Source organism: Protopterus annectens, chromosome 1.part0 (genome assembly GCF_019279795.1).
Source record: "Protopterus annectens isolate FY-2018-M chromosome 1.part0, PAN1.0, whole genome shotgun sequence".
In the NCBI taxonomy this organism is placed as follows: domain Eukaryota; kingdom Metazoa; phylum Chordata; order Ceratodontiformes; family Protopteridae; genus Protopterus; species Protopterus annectens.
The window spans coordinates 1,952,422,259-1,952,440,962 of NC_056725.1; the positions used below are offsets into that span (position 1 = coordinate 1,952,422,259).

The following is an 18,704-nucleotide window of genomic DNA, read 5'->3' on the forward strand; positions in this document are numbered from 1 at the left end:
TTTTCTCACCCCAGTTTAATTTTTTTTCTTTTTTTCTCCGTAGGCAGCAAGGGGGGGGTGAGGGTCTTGGCCAGGCTTTGAAATGGCCTAGCTATGCCTCTATGCATACATACATACACACACACACACACACACACACACACACACACACACACACACACACACACACACACACACACACACACACACACACACATCACAAGCCCAAAATAATCATTCAAGCAGATACACTCACATAACCCAACAATGTACTGCCCCTGTACTAATACACACACACACACACACACACACACACACACACACACACACACACACACACACACACACACACACAAAACAATGCTGAACTGCACTAATTATCTGGATTGGTGGTCTGAGTAAAGTAAAGGTGAGCTGCGTGAGTGGGTACCCAAAGTGCATGCTAAGCAGCTTCATCTCATACAGACTCTCCCTAATGAAATGCATCGTGATACGAAGCTAACTGCTGCATGCACACTGTCTCATTTTGTGCTCTGTTTAAAAGGAATTTGTCTAGTGCTGTCATATATGAATTATCATACCTTGCAATTTAGCCTCCACGGCATTCCACCACAGTCTTAATGGACCTCATTAACACAGGCCCCACATGACCAGCTCACTTACAATTAGCACCAAACTTGTTGTGCACAGCTGAATGACTGCGCAGTGAGGGAACTATGAACTGGGATAGCTCTAAATACTATGCAAGCTCTCTGTGAATGCCATTATACATTTAAGGGCTAGTTAACTGTATGTGAAAATCAATATGTACTTTATGCAACCCTAAGCTGGAATTAAAATGATAAGTTGATGATGGTATGTAGAGGGACTACTTTGGCGAGCATGAAAGAAAAAGAACACAATATGGACTTTGCTGTAATGCAGTTACCACTTTCTAAAAAAATAAAATACACAAATTCATTTCCTACTCATAATAATGCACTGAAAGGTACACCCTGCGGAATGATAGAAACACTAAGTATGGCCTTATCTTTTTGCCATGCCACATGCCCTAATGATACAAATCACTGTAGAAGAGTGTATGAATTAACAAAAAAACATATTAACTGGGCTGACAACAAATACAGAAAACTGGTAATGCATTTATCAAATCACGAAAATGTTGCTTTAAGAAGTTTTCACTATTTCTAATTCAAAAATTCCAGCTTGATAATGCTAACTGTAAACAGTAAAATTATTGTTAATTTGATACAGGCAGTTTTTCGGGGAAAAATGCAAAAATGAAAACTAAGTTGAATCTTACCTCTGCCTTGGTTGAGCTTTCTTGTAAATCCCATAGCAGCAAATTATTATCTGCAAGGGAAACAATCTTTTTACCATCGCTCATTGGTTCCCATAAAACACTAAGAAGAAAGAAAGAAAAAAAAAATAAATCACCAGTCACTTCATACAACAAATTCAGCTTGTTACTCCATATATGAAATGCCATCTTATTGTCATAGTGGGACAACAGCAATGTGTCAGTGAACAGCTGACATGAGGTACATTCCTCCAATTTCTTAATGCACCAGGATGGCAACATTAACTGACTGGTAGACAACAAAATGGTAAAACTAGAATATGATTATCTAGCCTCCCAAAGGTAAAAAATACATTACCTCAGAAAGCAGAGCCATCCATCCACCTAGCAATCCATCCATCCACAACTCCTTTTTCCCATTTTTCTACATGGGCTTGGTGTGGAATCACCCATAATACAGAAACATATGAAAACATCAAGGAAACTTCAGAAGCAGAAATTAAACAGCTGCAGACACACAGTATGAAAGAAAAAAACAAAGAGGCACACCCAACTATGTCTACTTGTTAATTAGACATATGGCAATAAATAATGCACCATCTCATTTACCTAGACCTTGATTTACTGTGCATCCAAATATAATATTCCCAATAATTCTAACCTTTCCATCCGTTAAAATATTAAATGAGAAACCAAGTACTTTAAACAATAACAGCAAACACAAAGCAGAAAATTAAGAGTTTCTTTCCCTATTCCACAGAAGGTATTTTGCGCCAAGAAATTCTGAACTACACCATAACTCTTCTGTATGTTATTCAACTGAATCATGTTTGACAAATGGTGTTGGTGTACTTTTAATGATGAAGCAATATAAAGAAACATGATAATGATCCCTTGACAAGTCCTAGCCTGTGATGTCTGGAGTGAGAAGTAAAAGTGAAATATAAGCAACAGAACCCAGGACTGATAGAATTATGCACAAAGGCTCTATGGTTCCCCAATGTGTAAAAAAAAAAAAAAAAAAAAAAAACAATCCAGTGAATATGCAAAGGAAAAGCAAACTATACAACCAAAAAATCTTGTCCTTCTGGCTTCCTGTCAGTAGACAGGAATACTGGATGTACTGGTATGTCATATTTGGGACTGTAAGTACACAGATAACATGTTATGGGGATAATGATGATGACGCAAAAGATAAAGAAAACCAAAATATCCAACATGATATGGGAAGAGACTAGCTCAATATACTTGCCAGTTGTTTGTGTCCCTCATTTGCAAGTGATAACCTAGGTGTCACTCACAAGTGACTTACTGAAGAAAAAAAAAAGCAAAGCAGAGCAGATATGGACATTGCTCTAACCTGTCATATGGATCCATAGGTAGTTTTGCTCTGTGTTGTACACTTTTAGAATGTATATTTTCTGTACTTTTCATTGTGTACACTGGTATGATCGTTCACAAGTTATGATTTTTTTCTTCATTTCAACAGCTTTATGGACCTGAACCCAGAAAGTTTCACAGCTCAAGGAATACAGAATATTGGAATTCACAGATCTAAGAGACATAAGGAATACTAACGTGCTGAGCCATATCCCAGAAGCCTCTGTAGTAATAGCGAAACAATACATTAACAGCTTTCTAAAGGCAGAAAAGTGTGTCAAAGAACAAGGTAACATACACTGTTTTAATATGATAGGATGTTTAAAGACAATTTCTCTCTCTCCCCTCTGCTGTACTTTCACCATCTTTTTTCAGTTACAAAAGTGCAGAGAGAATTAAAGCAACATACATTATCTTGGTCTTCAGAACTGGGAAAGTACAGTTCAGTGATATTCAATACCAAGCCGTTAAATCCAAATAAGCCAACAACAGTATTTTATTTTTACTGTTTAATGATAAATACAACAGGTTTCTGCTAGTTTAAAAACAATATTCTGTGATACCAAACAATGAGAAGTTATAGCAAAATATAAGCAAAAGGAATATTGCACTTTATTTTATATGTACACAAATATAATTTGGTACACTGTTAAATGAAGGAGTAACACAAAGCTGCATGGCCTTTATCATCTGACAAGAGCTATTCTACAATACCAGATAATGAGAAGCCAAGCCTGAGCAAAAGAAGACGTTTACATTATTGTACTGCAAATGTCATTAAGTACATTATGTAAAGGGAAAGCAATATCCAACAATATGGTCTTCCCAGCTTGCTAAATGTTTTTCTGTTTCATATCAAAATGAGAAATTATATATAAATGGAAGCAAGAGGAATATTTGATTTTATTTTCTATAATTTTTGTACATGGCTGAACTAATAATTCATTAATACAACTTTAAATGTTAAGTTTTGCCATGAGAATTGGAATTAATGCAGCCTACACGTTATTTTGTGTACAGTGGAATTAATACATATTTGGATGGAAAGTTGATTTTGCCTAAGTCAACCTACTATGGTTTGCATTTGGTGCAATGCTGAGTGGGAAAGTAACAAACAGTGCAGGAACAGGACCCTATTTGTTATACAATCACTTCCATGTTGTTGGGTAGTGCTGCACATGGTTAAAGTAACAGAGCTTAGGAAAGATGATATGTACATGGCTGAACTGATACAAACTCCAGATGTTAAGCTGTGCTTAATGCAACAGAATTACTGCAGCCCACACATGTTATTCTGTGCTCATTAGAATTAACACCGATAGGGATGTGAAACTAATTTTATCCAGTAGAAAATAAACATTTTGCATTGTAGTTCGTAATCATGGGAATGTAACACACAGCACTTTTAAATGTCTGTAAGAAGATAACATGCAGCACATAGTGTTGAAGAGAAAGCTATGCTGTACAAAAGAGAGAACTTATAAAACATACAGATGCTATCCTCTGCACAGTATAATTAACACAAATTAAATGGAAAAATTATTTAACAGAATACAGCCAAAACATTTTATTTTGCACTTTATAACTAAGAGGAGGCAACACAGAGAAATGTAAAATGACTGCAAGAAAGGAATTTTATAACACTGTATGTTGCTGAGAAAAAAGTGGAATAACGTTCATCAGAAAGAAAAATGCCAGCAATTTGCTATCACTTTCACAATGTAAAACAAACCTCCTTATTAATATTAAGTGTGAAATGTTCTTATCAGTGGGGAATTATTTTGAAGTTTTATTCCTTTACAAGAAGTCTGCCTTGATGCTTGTTGGCTTGCATACTAGTTTGTTTTAATGTGACTGGCCCTGTGGAACCATTGTCATGATTGAAGCAACACTGTTTGCTTGTGTATGCATACAAGGCAACACAAAAAGTAAAGAAAAGGAGTAAAAAAAAAAGGCAAGCAGAAGAGGTAGTAAATTCTATACTAATATACTGCACTGATTAACATGTTAAAATCTACAAGTATTATACAAAGTTGTTTCAAATAACATAAATTACTGAAAATAAAGTATGAATATTTTATTAAATTGTGCAAATATACACTGCAAATATAGAAAATCACACATAATACACATTATGCATAATAGCAAGAATTCATTGAAAGGTGTGGGTAATGCTGGTTTCACCAAAGGATGGTGCTGTATTGATCACTCAGGCTTCACCGTCACAAGAAAAAAATTGCAGTTTTGTTAAGAAATGACCATAACACCAGATGTCTTACTGATCACTGCTGCAATATTCCAGACTGTTGACTTATCTCGCAAAATAACCTAGACCTCCAGTCAGAGTACCAAAGCCAAAACCTTCCATAAAGCCATACGTCAGGCATATGACCTAAGCCCATAGGTGTAAGGGTACATAAGTGGGTATATCAGCATAAACCTCAGACTATGGGTATATCAGCATAAAACCTCAGACTATCAAAAAGCCTGGGAGCCTGGAGACACCTGAGGCAATCAAAAAGGAATAAGGTCAGATAAGAGGGGGAAAAGTGGGAAAGGGCCCCCCCCCCCCAGTCTATGAGAGTAATTAAAGACAGAAATGGAGTATGGCAGAGTGGGAAGGAATACTGCAACAGTGATCAGTAGAACATCTACTTTCACAGCAAGTCCTTACTCAACTGTAGTATGTCCTTCCTTAGATCACCACTGCAGTGTTCCAGACTGCTAGGTTATTACTATAGCTTAGTGAGTTTTGAATTTGTTTGGATGAGACACAGGAAAGCTGTCAATCAATCCAGGGAGAAGTGACCTGGCCAAGGAGGCTCAACATCTAGAGGGAGTATCTATGCTGTAATGTTTGGTAAAGGTATGTACAGATGACCATGTTGATGCTTTCTTAAATGGCTCTTGAACTGGCCTCTTTCTAAAAGGCTCCTAAAGAAGACACTGCTATAGTAGAGTGTTCTTTCACTGCTGAAGATAAAGCTTTGCCATGGTGGGAATAACAAAAGGGAATGGAATTAGAAATCCAGTTTGCAACAGTTTGCTTAGAAACTGGGTTGCCCTGTGTGGCTTCTTGAAAGGAAACAAACAACTGGTCAGTCTTACGGAAGGACTTGGTTTTGTCCAAGTAAAATGTAAGCTGCCCATGTTCATCCAGGAAATGGAGTATCTTCCCCCCTACCACCACTTATTCTGAGGATTAGGGGAAAAAGTAGGGTGACTGATGGCTTGATTGAGGGATCTCTCATTGACCACTTTAGGCATAAAATAGAAGTTATGTTCTTACCATAACGTTCCATGTTAGTTGTCTTCTTCTCGCCTTCTTCTTGCTGGATGGGTTCGGAGCCGACCTCGGCTCCGACTCGGCCACTCTAAAGCTCGAGAGTTGGTTCCACCGGCTCGAGGCTCCCCTTATATCCCACAATGCTAGGCGATAGTTACCTCAGATCTCGTTTGTAAGCTAACCCCAGCTTATAACAGAAACAGTATAACTGTAAAAACAGAATCCACCTCTAACAACAGGAAGAAGAAGGGTGACCTACATCCTGAAACAAGAAATATGCATAATAGCATATAGCTAAGAAAGAGGTGGTAGAAAGAGAGGTCACGATCACAACTCCTCTAGGTCTGTCCAGGCCAGGGGAAGGAGGGTGGGGCCGAAGAAGAAGGCGAGAAGAAGACAACTAACATGGAACGTTATGGTAAGAACATAACTTCTATATGTTAAGTTGTCTATCTCGCCTTCATTCTTGCTGGATGGGACCGTCCCTAGCACCTTGTCCCGGTGGCCTAACGGAACAGACTCCTGAGAACAGTGGAACCAAAATTAGCTCTATGCCTAGAAGCTAAATCCAACTTATAATGGGAAACAAAAGTGTGAGGAGTAGCCCAAGTAGCCGCTGCACAAATGGTGTCAATAGGCAGTCTGTCTTGGAAGGCTAGAGAAGTAGCCAAAGCTCTGGTGGAATGGGCTTTAGGCTTATTAGGCAGTTTTGGTGTCTAATCTCATAAACAAGGGTAATCAGAGATGTTAGCCATCTGGATAAAGATACCTTTGAAACTGAAGTCCCTTTCTGCTTTCCGCATAGGAGACAAACAGCTGATCAGATTTTCTGAATTGTTTCGTCCTGTCCAAGTAATACCTTAATTGACGATGAACATCCAGACAGTGTAATTTTTGTTCAGACCTATTTGAATACTCCGGAAAAAGACAGGAGGTCAATGCATTGGTTTAGATTTGATGCTGAAACCACCTTAGGCAAAAGGACGGGTTAGTTCGTAAGGAAACTCTGTCCTTATGGAACACAAGGTAAGGAGAACGACAACTGAGTGCTTGAAGTTCTGAAATTCTTCTAGCTGATGTGATAGCCACCAGAAAGAGAGTTTTCCATGATAATAACTTTAAGGACCATGAAGCTGCAGGTTCGAAGGGGAAAGAATCAAAGAAGCAAGAACTAAATTTAGGTCCCAAGGAGAAGGAGGATTTCTTACAGGAGGTCTGAGAAGAAAAACTCCTTTCAAAAAGGCTTTGCAGAGTTTGTGGGACATTAGGGCAGATTCAGAAATACCCACATGGAAATTAGAAATAGCTGCCAATTGAACCTTAAGAGTAGATGGAGATGAACCTGCATGGAAGAGTTCAGCAAGAAAATCAAGGACTAGTTGGATGGAAGCGGTGAAAGGATCTATGTCCTTTCCTTGTGCCCAATATGAAAAGCGTTTCCACTTACTCAAATAAATCTTTCGAGTGGAAGATTTATGGGAAGCTATCAAAATATCTCTAACAGAGTGAGATAATTGAGGAAGCCTGGCTACGGTTGGAAGTGGAGGAACCAAGCAGTGAGGTTCAGAGAGGGAGGAGCGATGAAACTGACCCGACTGATGGATCAAAAGATCTGGAACTAGGTCCAGATTCCACGGTCGCTCAAAAGAAATCGATGCAGAAAGGGGAACCACACTTGCCGAGGCCAGTAAGGAGCAATGAGGATCAATGAGGCCTTCTGAGCGATAGCTTTCTGTATTACTTGAGAGATCAGTGGGAAAGGAGGAAATGCATACAGAAGTCCCGGGCCAAACTTGGACTAGCGTCCCTGCTGGGTTGGCCTGGTAAAGGGAATAGAGTGAAGTATTCTCTGCACTTGCTGTTTTGGGGAGTAGCAAAAGATCGCAGCAAGGCTGACCCCACTTGAGAAAAATCTCTCTCACTACAGAGTCTTTCAGAGACCACTCGTGAGGCATGAGAATAGCTCTGCTCAACTTGTCCGCAATGTGATTGGACTTCCGGGATGTGCGTTGCTATCAGAAAACGCTGAGAAGAAATCGCCCATTGCCACAGTCTGAGTGCTTCTCGTCACACGGGGTATGATCTGGTTCCGCCTTGTTTGTTGATGTACCACACTACAGACATATTGTCTGTCTGGATTGCAATCGTACCCAAGGGAAGAGAGTCTTGAAGGGCTTGCAACGCTAAAAGCACTGCTCTCATCTCCAGAACATTTATGTGCAAGTGGCATTCGTTTGGTTGCCATGTGCCCTGGACTGTCCTGCCCTGATAATGCCCCCACCCGATCAGGAGGCATCCGTTGTCAGAGTAGCAACCGGAGGAGGTGGAACAAATGGTCTCCCCAACAGGAGCTGGGGGGAAGACATCCACCACATGAGATGCTTGTTGCATGCTTGCGTGATCATAATGGTGTGAGACATTGGTAGATCGTGGTATGACCATTGAGAAAAAGCATCCACTGAAGGATCCGCATGTGGTATCTGGCCAATGGAAGGAGAGGTATGGCCGCTGCCATGATTCCCAACACCTTTAGAACTAACCTGGCTTTGGCTCTGTTGTTGTTGAGGAGTAGTGATACCAATTTTTGAATGTCTGATATCCTTTGGTTCGTTAGTGTTGCAGACATGTTTACAGTATCTAAATTTGCGCCTATGTAGGTAATAGTACGACATGGCGACAACACAGACTTTTCGCAATTTATTGAGATACCCAGTTTTTGACAGACGCGAAAAGTGTAATCTCTGGCCATCAGAAGGAGATGCTTGGTGGGAGCTGTGAGGAGCCAGTCGTCCAAATATGGAAACACCTGGAATCCTTGTCGTCTCAGGTGAGAAGCTACCACTGCCATGCATTTGGTAAACACCCGGGGGGCAGTGGTGAGACCAAAGGGCAGGGCCCTGAATTGAAAATGACTGGTTCCCAGCCTGAAGCGGAGGAATCTTCTGGAGCGTCTGTTCATTTTATGTGATAGTACGCGTCCTGAAGGTCTATAGAGCACATCCAGTTTCCTTTTCCCAATAGGGGAAGAATGGATTGCAGCGTGACCATCCGAAATCTTGTTTTCTTGACCGATCTGTTCAAGATACTGAGATCCAAAATTGGTCTCCAGTCCCTGTTTTCTTTGGAACTAAAAAGAACCTTGAGTAGATTCCGGATCCTAGTTGGTCTGCTGGCACTGGCTGAATAGCTCTTTTGTAAGCAGTTTTGAAATTTCCAAAGCTGCTATATCCCTTTGAGCGGTGGAACATCTGGAAGGGATTTTTTGACTGATTTGGAAAAGCGAAGAAAGGGAATAGAATAACCTTCGAAATGATGGACTGTACCCATTTGTCTTGTGTCAAGGATAGCCAGGCTTCTGGGTACAGTGACAATCTTCCCCGACTGCCTCCGAAGATGGGCAGTCGGGCAACACCTCAGGGATGCTGAAAGGGCTTATCGGAGGACGTTTCTCGATTGCCCTGGTTCTGCGGACCCCCTCTGCCTCTAGGGCGTCGTCTACCATTGTTGTTACCCCCTCTGCCTCTGGCGGGAACCGACTCTGTCGTCAGGCGAAGTCCCTTGAGATGGTTTACGGACCCACATCTTTCCCAGCTTCTGGCCATTGGGGTAAGACCTAGAAGAAGTAGAATGCCGGACTCCGACGGCAGAAAGGGTCTTGCCATCAGTCTCGCACCTAGTCAGGGTTTCTTTCACTTGTGGACCAAACAGAGATGATCCATCAAAAGGGGAGTTCGTGAAAGACGTCTTGAAAGGTTCCGCAAAATTGCATAGCCACATCCAGGCGTGCCTACGTAAGGCTACCCCTGTTCCTGCGGCTCTGCTCGCTCCATCGGCCGCATAAGAGAGGAGGCGCATGGAGGAGTTGGAAATAGAATTAAGGATAGCTAGCTGCGTGTTCATTTTCTCTTGGAAACCCGTAGCTGTAGGGTCCTTCAGCATTTCACTCGCTTCTTTGATCAAGTCCCTTTGAAGACGAGTGAAATGGCACAGGTAATTCAGCGAACGCATAGTAAATGTCGCTGAGGAGAACATCCGCTTCCCGTACCTATCCATGGACCTAGATTCCTTGTTAGGTGGATGGACAGGCACTGAAGGATCAGCCAGTTCCTTCTTTGTGGCGGCAGCTACCACCATAGCATCCACAGAGACTCCTTTTGATAAAAATCCTTGTCTGATGGGGCTGTGATGAATTTGGAGGGTCTCCTGGGAGTGGGGTCCACTGAATCAGGAGCCGTCCATGCCTTTAGCAACCACCTGCATGAGGGGGTCGAAGGGGACACCCAGGAGGTGGAAGGACGAGAGCCAAACGCCTCAAGATACACAGATTCGTCCTCCGAAGGGTTGAGGGCTGGCCAATTTCCCCTCTGTTTAAGGATCTCCAGAATGTCTGCAAATGAGACATCTTCAGAAGGGGAACGGGGGGAACCCTCAGAATCATCCAGATCTGTGTCCGTCGTGATAGACTCAGGTGGCTCAATGTGCTTCCTCTTGCACTTCCTCTTCCGAGGGGCTCTTCTGCCAAATCAGGAGAGGCCTCGGAAGAGGATGAAATCCCCAAAGGGAGCACCTGAGGAGTTGGCTCTCTGCGGTCCGGGATGAGGGAGTGAGTCGACTTACCCTGAGGCAGCATAGAGGGAGGGGCTGACGGAGCCGACTGTGGAGTAGAGCCAGGCTCTAACACACTCCGCATGACCTCGAAAGCACCCCTGTCAGGCAGAGCCAGAGGTCCCCGCTCCGAGGAGCTAAGGACCCCCCTCGGCACCGACAGTGATGGCTCCGAGGCCGATGTCGGAGCCGAACTCACCAGCGCCGAAGCACCGAGAGGGAGAGGGGTCGGACAAGGGTCCGATGCCACTCACCCCTCGGAGCCGACGAGGGAAGTCCGGGGCCGAGATTCCTCCATGGAAGAAAACGGAGCCGACGACGGAGCCGAAGACAATTGTCTCGGCTCCGAGGTGACCACAGTCTCGGTTCCGACACGACCCGGCTCCGAACTCAAGAGAGTCGAAGGAGGAAAGAGTTGATGGACGGGCCAGGCACCGACTGATGAGTCGGGCTCTGAAGCATCTGGGCTAGTGCCTCAGACTTGAGTAGTCGACTCACCACCCTCTGAAGGTCATGATCGGACAGCCTCGATGACCTAGAGGAATGAGACCTTTGGCTCCGTTCAGACAGCAGGGGAGATCCTGGAGCCGAATGAACGGAGCCAAGAGAAGGTGACCTAGACCTCTTTCTGGTTGTCGGCTCCGAAGATCTTGTCGGAGCCGACACGGGTACCTCGATAACCTCGGCTCCGGCGGAGCGAGGAAGCCACAGAAACTGTGGACTGAGTCTTATCGGCTCCAGCCGGAGCCGATAAAGGCAAGGTTGAACAACCTGAGGTCTCGGCTCAGAAGCGGAGCCGAAGACCTCGATGCCTTGGAGGGCTTCCCTGTTGAGACAGACAGGGAATCCTCAGGCTTCAACAAGCCTCTCAATATAAGCTTGTTTTTTCTTTCCTGCAGGACCCTGGGGCTGAAGCCATGGCAGACAGCACAGGAGTCCTGCAGGTGCAAAGGCCCCAGACAATAGACACAAGAAGTGTGGCGTCTGTCAGAGACATTTTCTGACAGCACGCATCACACTTCTTGAATCCGGAGACCTTTGCTTCTTTAGACATAGCCTAACTGGTGAACACAAACACACACTCAAACACACCAGTTATACCCTGTCAAAATTACAAACTTTAGTAAAAATACTAAAAATAAAGTACAATAAACAGTAGTACACTACACAAACACTCCCTAGGGAAGGGAAGGCCTAAGGCCCAAGGGAAGAACTAAAAGTTCTTTTAACAAGAAAAAGGGAAAAAATTAGGTTCGGGGATAGAGTTCAATGAACTATACTAATTTAAGAATAATTAAACTAAAAAAGGGGTAAAAAGAGTAACTTTTTATAGAAAAAGCTAAAACTCACCAGGAACCGGTAGAATAACCAACCTCGAAGCTGTAGCGGCAAACGAGATCTGAGGTAACTATCGCCTAGCATTGTGGGATATAAGGGGAGCCTCGAGCCGGTGGAACCAACTCTCGAGCTTTAGAGTGGCCGAGTCGGAGCCGAGGTCGGCTCCGAACCCATCCAGCAAGAATGAAGGCGAGATAGACAACTTAACATTAAAGGTTGGCCCTCAATGAGATTCAGTCATTTTGAAAAATAAGGAAGGGAAAAATTGCCATCAGGGCTTGGAGTTGCAAGACCCTAACATCTGAAGCAAGGACTACTAGGAGTATAGTTTTAAAAGTACAGAATTTGACAGAGGTGGAAGCTGCCAGCTCAAATGGAAGAAGTGGGAATTTCTAAAAGAAAAGGTTGAGGTCCCAAGAAGGCGGAATAGCCTTCCTAGGTGATTTTAGATGGAGGACACCTTTAAAAAGTTGTTTTACCTCTCCCCTCTAGAGAAGAGGGGAGTCTAGAGGTAAGCATGCTGAGATGGCTGATAGTTGTACCTTGATGGAAGAGAATACAAGACCAGCAATAACTAACTCACACAGATAAGAGAGGATAGTAAAGACTCCAGTTAGGATAGGGTCCTTTTCTTTCGCATGAAACTAGATACAAAGTCCAATATCCTGGGCTGCCACAATTTACCTTTCATCTTTCGGTTAAAATTCACCTCTCCTTAACTATTCCTGTGTCAGATCCTAATCGACATGAGGTTGTTCTAGGACTTTTCTATACTTGCAACTATATTTATGCCTTTTCCACATTTATTGTCTTCTCATCTGATCCTTCTCTTTGTATTCTTTCTTTTGTTTTTTTGGCATATTCAGTTGCTGCCTAATTTCTGTCTACTTCTGGTTTGATTTCCATTCCCACTTGACACTGATATGCTTCTACTAAACTAAGCAGGGAACTCATCTTAGACTTGCTCTCTTCATGTTTTAAAACTTTCACTATGTTTGCTCTGATGAGGGCTAGGATCCGCCACATTACACACGCACTCAGGTCACTCCAAAGCAAGTACAAATATGATTCAGTCATTGTCCATGCGGGTGTGAATGACCTGAGACGTACCTCCCTGGACTACATGAAAAGAGACATTGAGGAGCTTTCCGATTATGTAGCCCAGACTGGTATGACCCTGACCCTGAGCAGCATCCTGCCTTCGCCAAGAATGATGCCTCAGTACAAAGACAAAATGATCAGTTTTAACAATTGGCTTAATCACTGGTGTCATTCTAGGGGGATCCAATGTCTGTCAGCCTGGGATGATATGCTGGACAAGCCACGTTGCTTAAGGGATGGCTTGCACCTGTCACCACTGGGCTTCCGGATACTGGCCAAGGCTCTTGCCACCCCATAGTGCCTTTTTAGGCAATGCTCAAAGGACAAATCAACCGCCATAAAAACAAAAATGGAAAAAATTAAGGGTAATGCTGCTCAACGCCAGAAGTCTAAATCTCAAGATGCAGGCACTCAAGCACTTCTCAGTATGGAGAACATCGATGTCTGTGCAGTAACTGAAACCTGGTTCAAGGCTCCTGAGAGTACTCCAGCACTACCAGGCTATACCTCATATCATGCATTTCGCCTCAAGTTCCAGGCCGAACCACAAAGGAGGGAGTGTCCATTTTCATAAAGACACCTACACCTCTCGATTGGTGGCTGCTCATGAAGCATCAGAAACCATACAAGTTTTACTCACCATAGGTAAAACTGCCATACAACTGGTCGCATGTTATAGAACACCCTCCCAATCCCAGGAATCCCATCAAGCATTCCTGAAAACACTGGAGGATATGAATGTCACACCAAACACCATCATATTGGGTGACTTCAATTACCCCAACATAGACTGGGCCCACTATTCTAGCCCTAACACCCTGGCCCAAGGATTCCTGGAATTCATAAACTCAAATGCTATGGAGCAACTGGTCACCTCTCCTACGAGGAGAGATAATATACTTGACCTGATTATCACAAACATGGGGTCCAAATGCTCCGCTTTGGATATAAACCCCTCACTAGTAAGATCTGATCATAAACTGATCACGTTGGATGTACATATCCCACCCCACCCCAGAACAAAAGACTACAGTGAAAAACTTCTCAAAAGCTGACTTTGAGCTCCTTAAGTCGGAAATGATATCCTTTAAGCCTACTGGGTCAATGGAAACCACATCCCAAAATGCTGAATCCTTCACAAAAGCCTTCTATGGACATCTCCAGGAATGCATGGATCAGGCAATCCCAACTAAAACCAAGACCCTCTCCACCAAGGAAAACGCCGGTTTGGTGGACCCGGCTATAAACAAACTGTACAACAAAGAAGGAAGCTGCTGCAGGACAGAGCCAAATCCCACAAGGGAAAGGCTTCCTGATCAGCCCAAGTAAAAACTACGCTCTCTCATAAAAACATCTAAAGCAAACTTTGAGAAAAAGATTGCCAAGGATACCAAAGACAATCACAAAGCCTTCTTCAATTATGTCAGAACCTTGGGAGGAAATTCTCAGATATGCTCTGAGCTGGTACACAATAACAAAAATTCACTGACCCTACTGACATTGCCAACATTCTGGCAGATAGGTTCAGTGCAAATTTCTCCCTCCCTCACCCCTAAAGATGAAGTAACTATCCCTGCTGAATGTAACCTACCTGTCATCACAGACACACAGGTGAAATCAGCACTCAACAAGGCAAAAACACAGCATCTATGGGACCCGATGGTATCCCGGTTGCGTGTTACGTGAACTCCAAGATGAACTAAACCCGCCCTAAGAACTCTATTCAATCTTAGCCTCACTACAGGATATGTACCTGAACACTGGCACAGCAACAGTGGTCCCACTCCATAAAGGGGAAATTCAACTGACCCAGGAAACTACCGCCCATAAGTTTGACCAGCCTGATCTGTAAGGCTATGGAAAGGATCATCATGGAACTCATAAATGGCGACATTGGTGATCTGCAGACCCTTGATCCCACACAGTTCGGTTTTGTAAAAGGCAGATCCTGCCTCTTAAACCTGGTTGACTTCTTTGAGACAGTCACTAGTGCCATCGATGAGGGCAAGGCTGTCCACACTGCCTATTTGGACTTGGCTAAGGCCTTTGACACAATACCACACTCTGGCATCATCGACAAGCTCAGCAGCCTAAATGTAAATCCATATGTCACAAGATGGGTAGCAAATTGGCTAAAAACAGAACCCATAAGGTTAAAATTGCTGGAGCCATGTCAGACTCAAAACCCGTCACAAGTGGTGTCCCACAGGGCTCAGTCTTGGGTCCACTCCTATTCGGCATTTATTTTTCAGATGTGAAAGCAAACATGGAAGGATTATGGCTGACAAAGTTTGCAGATGACTGCAAACTGGGCCATAGTGGATTCACCTGCTGACACACACATCCTACAGAAAGGTCTCACTGAAACGGACAACTGGTGCGGAATCATGGCCTCAAACTTAACGCCAAAATGTATAGTCATCCCTTTGGGAAAAACAAAGTACCCACAAACTATCACGTAGACAATAACCCACTGAATACAGAAGATGTAATCAGAGACCTGGGGACTCAAGTCGATAGTGACCTCTCCTTTGACAACCATGTTGCCAAAGTGGTCAGAAAGACTTTCTACCTAGCCCATCTCATCATGAAGGGATTCTCATCCAGATCAAAGGAGGTCATTGTACCTCTGTATTCCTCCCTCATCAGGCCCATGATCGAATATAATGCTCCATTTGGGATGTATCTCACCCGGCACATGCAGCAACTGGAAAGACCCCAGAAGTACCTCACCAAGAGGATCATAGGTCTAAAACATGTGCCTTATCCAGCTAGATTAAAGAAACACCAGCTAAAGATTTCAACCTCTGCACAAATATGAATAGGACATGCTGGAGGGATAGATTCATAACACAGAGGTTACCCATACTCTGGAACAAAATCCCAGTTCACGTGAGACAGAGCCCTTCATTGGCACTGTTCAAGAAAAATCTCGATGCGTGGATGGGAGATCGCAAGTTTACCCTGGGAGTGACCTCAGTGTCACTACTAGACAGAGGTATAGTTTACTAAATAATGGGGTTCCACATGTGTCACTACTAGAGAGGCGCAACTACATAGTATGGGGTGGCGTAAAGCCACATCACTGTTGGCTAGGCTTGTAAATGCCCCCGGGCAGATAGCCTAGTACACTACTATGAAACTATGAAACTATGGATCCAGTCCTATGACTGCATATCTATACATAATCAATTTCAAAGAGGCCCAAACTGCCTTCAAAATGAGGAGCATATAAGATTTTTACATATCATTTGATAAGCGTGCAGCATTTTTCTTGTTTTCCGGTCCGACTGATCCAATACCTTATGGGACCTGTCAATCACCCCAAAACTGTAAGTTACAGTAGGAAGATCAAATTGGTTTACAGCCTGGACATTGTTCTTATATGTAAGGGCTGTTTTCTGTATTAATTTTAGTCTTCTAAAATATTCCTTTCTGAATTTTATTCATATTTGCTCAGGCTTTACTGCTGATCCTTCAACAATTCCCAAACATTTATACAGCCCATTCTGCTCAAGTTCCTTTATATCACATTCCTGCCCCAGACTGATATTTTCTTGTTGCTGTTGCATTCTTGCTTTAAATGTTGCTTTGGCATACTTAACAAGACCAAATGACATTCTTATATCAACTAAGAAAGTTTTGACCACTTGCAGTTATACTTTCAGCTCCACCTCTGATGAACTATACAGTTTTAAATCATCCAAAAAAATAAAATGAGAAGTTTTTACACTTTGTTGTTTTCTGGATGCCAAACTATAACAATGATCTAAATCTGTTAAGTAGACAGCTTAATGGGTTAAGGGCAAGACAAAACAGAGGCACTGATAGAGCCAACTTGGAATATCCCCTTTGAATTTTTATCCCTAGGATAATAATTTGTACTTTGCCATGGCTTAACTGCAAAGTGGTTTGCTAGTGTTCCATGGTCACTGCAATGTAACTGATCAATGCAGAGTGTATCTCATACATCTGTAAGCATACCTTTATCCATGAATGTGGTATGCTAAAACAATGAGTAAAGAGGTCACACAGAAAAAACAATCAGTAAAAAACTAAAAAGAAAATTCCAGCCAAGCTAGAATTTCCACTGTGTGATTCCTCAAATCTCTTGTATTAGAGGCACATGGGATACATGCAAATGACCCTTAGAAACAGCAGGTGTTTCATCTACAGGGCGATTCTGAATGCCTATGACTTTTTTCTTTTTAAGTCATTTAATGGAGAAATTCAGACCAATAAAGTCAAACACCACTAGCTGTGGACATGCATGTTTTGGCCTTGTTATGGCCTCATTAGCACAGCACAAGTGGACTGTTTGGCTTTATTGGCCTGAATTTGCACATTAAACAACTTAATAAGAAAAAAGTCATTGCCATTCAGAGTTGCCATGTAGCTGAAACACATGATGGTCCTAAGGGTCATTTGCATATATCCCATGTGTCTCTAATACAATAGGTCAGAGGAATCACACAGTGGAAATTCTAGCTTGGCTAGAATTTTCTTTTTAAAGAATATGGGATGCTGTTAAATGCTTTTTTGTAATCTATCCATGCCATAATTGGATTCTTCTCCTTTTTACAATTCTCCATTATGAGTTTAACAAGAAATGATCCCTTGTTCCATATGACTTTCTTCTGTTACCCTTTTGTTCGATTGCTGTGATTGTGAGTTTTATTTTATAAATGACTATAAACTCTGTCAGCATCAATTCCAGTGTATAGTTTATACATTGATGGAAGGCAAGTTATTGGTCTATAGTTTTTAGGACAGTCCTCCTTAAGAGTGAACCTGCAAGCTATCATTTTTCCAGTTGTTAACCAGGTTGATGTCTGTTTGGTTGTGCATAGTAGTTCTTACACAGTGCTAAATTGTCATGCAAAGATGTTAATAGTTTTAGCTACAAGTTCAGTACAAATTTTGACCTGGTGTTTTCCAGTCACAAGCTTTTCTTAATTTAGTTTCAATTTCTCTGGCCATTACTCCATTCCATTTCATACCCTGTACATTTGAACCTCCCTACTATTTCTTTTACATGTTCTAGCCATTCAGCATCTTTGACATGTTCTACAGGGTTCTTCATGGATATTTCTTCAAAATGTGCCTATTTCTTCTTTTTTGGTGGTGTTTATATTCCTTTGCTTCCTTTCCCAATTATTTATAAAAATGTTTTTGGGCCATCAATGAATTGCTTACTTTGTACTTTTCCATTACATTTATCTGCATATCTTCTAAGTTTTTTCTGCTTGTGCTGCTATCCTTAGTTTATTATTTGCAATAATGTATGACAGATCCTGAGCTGTTCTGATACTGCACCTTGCTTTTATCTTTCCAAGTATTTCTGTTGATCTTTTCCCCTCTTCTAAACTCTTCCAACAGTGACACTTCTTGTCTTAATTGTTTTATAGTTTTCTCTATTTGATACTTCCACGATGGTATTTGATTTCTTTGCTTCCTTTTCCTTGCTGCCTTGTGTTTTTGTGTAAGACTGTATCTGTTATTAATTTAGCTGCACAGTAATATGTCCTATTTACTCTTGTTATGCCACACAAATTTCTGTTAATAGTCATGATTACTGTTTTCATTTGTTTTATCAAACTTCTAACATTTTGGGACTTACTGACTTTCTGTAATCTATTTCTTTCATCAGTCTTAATATGTCTCTCCATTGCTATTAAATCAAGTAACTTCCCTTAGATTATTGTCTTCTAAACT

At 42.2% G+C, this 18,704-nt stretch overlaps 1 protein-coding gene across 2 annotated transcripts in view; it reads right to left on the bottom strand.

Moving 5' to 3' along the window:
* The window catches only part of EIPR1 (EARP complex and GARP complex interacting protein 1), a 1,964,495-nt gene that overhangs the window by 866,829 nt on the left and 1,078,962 nt on the right, over positions 1-18,704 (bottom strand). For both annotated transcript variants that reach the window (XM_044070391.1, XM_044070382.1), the window contains one exon: positions 1,283-1,382. In XM_044070391.1, coding sequence (XP_043926326.1) covers positions 1,283-1,382 — 100 coding nt within the window. The remainder of the gene's footprint in view (positions 1-1,282; positions 1,383-18,704) is intronic.